The 4,661-nt window shown below is 40.3% G+C and overlaps 1 protein-coding gene across 2 annotated transcripts in view; it reads right to left on the bottom strand.

Annotated features, from left to right (window-relative positions):
• Positions 1-4,661, bottom strand: part of malt2 (MALT paracaspase 2) — a 77,955-nt gene that overhangs the window by 33,254 nt on the left and 40,040 nt on the right. The window contains exon 16 of one of the 2 annotated variants that reach the window (XM_043721003.1): positions 3,617-3,751. In XM_043721003.1, coding sequence (XP_043576938.1) covers positions 3,617-3,751 — 135 coding nt within the window. Of the gene's footprint in view, positions 1-3,616; positions 3,752-4,661 lie in introns of those variants that run through there. The other variant, XM_043721004.1, reaches the window with a different exon arrangement.

Consider the following 4,661-nt stretch of genomic DNA (forward strand, 5'->3'; position numbering starts at 1 on the left):
CTTGGCCTGCTGCAATGTTCCAGTGAAGCTCAACGCAAACTGGAGGAACAGCATCTCATCTTCCAACTAGGCACGTTACAGCCTGCCGGTCTCAACATTCAATTCAACAACTTCAGATGATTATCCCATCTTGACCCCTCTGTTTTCATTCTGCTCCGTAATTTTATTTCATTTATTTTCTTTATCCATTTTTAAAATTTTTTTTCACTGTTCTGTAACTCAGATTGGCTCTCTTTCTCTCGTTCCCCACTCTCTCATCACCTTTTTCCTCTCCTCTTCCCCCTTTGCTACCCTTCTCCCCTGTTTTCCATTTTGCCTCTGCTTCACCCATTCCCCCCCATCCCCCATATATTTTGTCACATAGCACTGGCTTCAGCCATGGTCATTCACAGCTCCTAATCTCCCTATAATCTCTCTATGCACTGTCATTATCACCTCTTTATTGCTACCTTTGCTTCTGGAGCCATGACTCACCTTCTCTCAGCCGCGGATAAATACCTCCCTATTTCTCCCTTTTTTTAGCTTTGACAAAGGGTCAGTTAGATTTGAAATGTCAGCTCTTTTCTCTCCTTACAGATGCTGTCAGACCTGCTGAGATTTTCCAGCATTTTTCTCTTTTGACATCTGAGAATACATACTACTAAGCCTTCAATGAATACAACCTTAGTTTTTGTAATCTCTCACCATAAATTAACCCTTGGCACCATTCTCGGAAATTTATACTGCAGTCCTGTCAAGATCAACATGTCCTTCCTAAATTGAGGTGACCAGATTTGAATATTACTTCAGGTGTGGTCTAGCCAGAGCTCTGCGCAGCTATGATTTCTAACCTCTTGTTTTCTAAGGACTCTAGATGTAAAGCCAGCACTTCCTCAGAATTTTTGATTCGTCTTTGTACCTGTCCAAACATTTTAATAACTTGAATGTATAGACCCTAAGTTTTTTGGAGCTTTCATTGCTTTCAGAATTTTCACCATTTAGAATGCATTCTGTTCTACTCTGTTTGAATCCAAAGAGGAGTCCTTCTATTCCATCCAGGCCCCTCATAATTTTAGACACCTCAATCAAATTAAATTAATCTCCTCAGCCTCCTCTCTCCAAAGAGAAAACATGCCCAGCCTTTCTACTCTTCCTCATGGCTAAAGTTCTCCAGCTCTGATAATGTCCTCATATATCTCCTCCAGTACAAGCACATCCTTCTGTGATCCAAACAGTGAGCTGTACTTTAGCTGTGACCGAACAAGCACTTTAAACCTCGCAAGCATCCCTGTTCTTATGTTCTATGACTTGGCTAATAAGTTAAAGTACCTTGTATGCCTTCTTAACTATTTCTTTTAACCTGCCCTAATATCTTTATGAAGGGGAAATCATGCCACATAAATTTATTATTGACCTTTGAGAAGGTGACAAGCAGGATTGATAAGGGGGCATCAATAGATGCATTATATTTGGATTTCCAAAAGGCATTCAATAAGATACTGCATATTAGGCTACTTAACAAGATAAGAGCCCATGGTGTTGGAGGTAGCATATTAGCATTGCTAGAGGATTGGTTAACTAAAAGGTGTTAGAGAGTTGGGATAAAGGAAGCAATTTCAGAATGACATCCTGTAACTGATGGAATGCCACAGAGGTTAGTTCCAGGGCCACAATTATTTACAAAATATATGAAGTATTTGGATGAGGGAAGTGAATGTACTATTGCCACATTTGTTGATGACACATAAATAGACATAAAGACAAGAGGTGAGGATGACGCAGACTCGACAGAAGGATCCAGACAAATTAAGTGATTGGACAAAAACTTGACAGGTAAATTATAATATGTGGAAATGTGAGGTTAAGTACTTTGGCAGGAAGAAAAGAAGAGTTGAATATTATTTAAATGTGTAAAGACAACAGACAGCAGCAGCACAGAGGAATTTGGGGTCCTAGTTCATGAATCACAAGAAGTTAGCATCCAAGTTCAGTGGATAATAGGGAAGATAAATATACTGTTGGCCCTTATTGCAAAGGGAGAAATATGAAAATAGGGAGGTCTTACTATACAGGGCACTAATCATACTACACGTGGGATACTATGAGCATTTTGGTTCCCTTATGTATGGAAAGATATACTAGCATTGGAGGCAGTGCTAAGGTTTACTGGGTTGATTTCAGTTTTGGTGGGATTTTCTTATGAGGAAAAGTTGAGTTTATTAGGCTTATACTCATTGGACTTTAGAAGAATGACCTTACTGAAATATACAAGATTCTTGGGTCAGAGTTGAGGCGGGGGGGGGGGGGGGGCGGTGCAGCAGCGGTGAGTGTTTTGAAAGGTCTCCTCACTGATTTCAGACAGAGATGAGGATTTTTTTCTCTTAGAGGGTAATGAATCTGTGGAATTCTTCATCACTGAGGACTGTAGGGGCTGGGTCATTAAGTATTTTCAAGGCTGTTGTAGGCAGTATTTAATCAATAAGGAAATTAAGCATTATGGGGATAAGGTAGGAAAGTAGAGTTGAGGATTATCAGATCAGCCACAATCTAACTGAGTGGTGGAGCAGACTTGATGGGCCAAAAGGCCTACTTCAGCTACTAGGCCTTACAGTCTCTTTTGATTGAGCTTTATTTACCACTTTGTCCAACGGACCAATCAATTTATGTTTTCCTGAGGCCTGCACCTTTCTTCTTCTCCTATCTAATGGACTGTGATGTTGAACTGGTAAATGTTCCTTTGTTTTTCTACCTTATAGTAAGAAGGATTGTAATGTTTAACTTTTTTCAAACTTTATTTTCCTTATTTTCATGCTTTGTATCTAAGATTCTGTCCCTTTATATCTTTGTACATAAGATGGTGCCTTAAGTGGCGACTTGCAAACTTTTCACTGTACTCATAAGTACATGTGACAATAAATCTAATTTAATTCAATTAATCACTTGACTAAACTGGGATTTTCTTCGTCCATACCGCACTGATGCATTTACTTATTGAGTCAATAGTGGGCAATGGGCTGCAAAATTATTGGCTTTATGGTTAGCTAATGTATCAGCTTGGCTCCATTGATGGCAGTCTTGAGGCAGAAAGTCATGGGTTCACGACCCACTCAAGAATATAAAGTGCAGTCTAGCCTGGCATTACTGAAAGAGGGCTTAATTAAATATGTAAAGACAACAGACAGATGCAGCACAGAGGGATTTGGTGACCTGGTGTGTGAATCACAAAAAGTTAGCATCCAAGTTGCGTGGATAATGGGGAAGGCAAATAGACTGTTGGTTTTTATTTCAAAGGGAGAAGTATGAAAATGGGGAGGTCTTACTAAAACTATACAAGGCACTAGTCATTTGGATGAGATATTAAACTGATATTCTGTCAGCTGTTTCAAGGTACATTAAATATACCATAGGACACAGGAGTGTCCTGCAAAGCAATATTTCCATCCTCCTCCTGTACATTCCCCAAAACGAAACAACTTAGTAAGTCAGGCCTGTCATTCTTTCTTTCTATTGCGACTCCGTATCAATGCTGTTATGTTCATTGAGACAAGATAATGTGCAATACAATACAATGGGCCTTGCTGATGTTATATAAATGTACATTGGCTGTTTAGAAAGTGACAATGGAGTGATTGCTTACCCTTAGTTTCTGCAGGCCACTCAGCCTGGTGTACAGGCACTTATCTGGATAGTCAAAATTCTTGATGGTGAAGAGGATGCTGCCTGTTTCCTCAGGGCATTCTTTGTTTGTGTGTTTGAGATCTACGTCCAAGTCCTACAATTCAAATAGTTCAAAAGGAAAATCATTTAGAGCAACAGCACTTTGCCTTTAAATGGGATCATCCCATTAATGTAGCATCAAAACATAGAAATGGCAACATTTCAGATTTGCTATTTATTGCATTTTACTCCCATCATTCTTCTGACAATGCTGACTCTCTTACTGAGGTGCAGTTAATCTGTAACTCTGTTACTTCATGGCTAATCCTCAGGACCTCAGGCACTATATTTTACTGTCAATGGGATCAATGGATAGCAAAGAGGGGCAGAAACTCAGTCTCATATTTTCTCTGTCTAATCCAAAAGCATTGAAGCCAACAATAATCTCAGTCTGCTCCAACAGAGCAGCTACCTCGGCATAGACTATGGATCAATCTTGAATGTGGTTATCAGTGCAGCCAGGAACTATGTACCTGTTAGGCTCCTGGGAGAATGAGGAAAGTACACGCTTCCTAAAAAAGACAGGGACTGAGGACAAATTTTCAGACTGGTAATTGTCTTTAGTCCCTCTGTACTCTGGTTCATCTCTCAGTAGCACCAAGGTAAAAAGAGGTAAAGGTCATCTCTAAATAATTATTATAGTAATTGTGCACACCTGAAAGTTGGATGCATAAGTTGTCACAAACTGTGAATACGACGTGATCATTCTTGGTATGGAAACCTACCTCCTCACCAATATTGGAGTAACGTCCATTCTCGAAATCACCCATAACCAACAACAAAATATTTGATTTGAGCTGCCTCTTAATTCCTTCCACAGAAGTGAAGCGGGCTGAGATAAAAGGTAGGGGGGAGGGAATTTGGGGGAGGGGCGCTGGGAATACGATAGGTGGAAGGAGGTGAGGGTGAGGGTGATAGGCCGGAGAGGGGGTGGGGGCGGAGAGGTCGGGAAGAAGATTGCAGGT

Source organism: Chiloscyllium plagiosum, chromosome 31 (assembly GCF_004010195.1).
Source record: "Chiloscyllium plagiosum isolate BGI_BamShark_2017 chromosome 31, ASM401019v2, whole genome shotgun sequence".
NCBI classification, from domain to species: Eukaryota; Metazoa; Chordata; class Chondrichthyes; order Orectolobiformes; family Hemiscylliidae; genus Chiloscyllium; species Chiloscyllium plagiosum.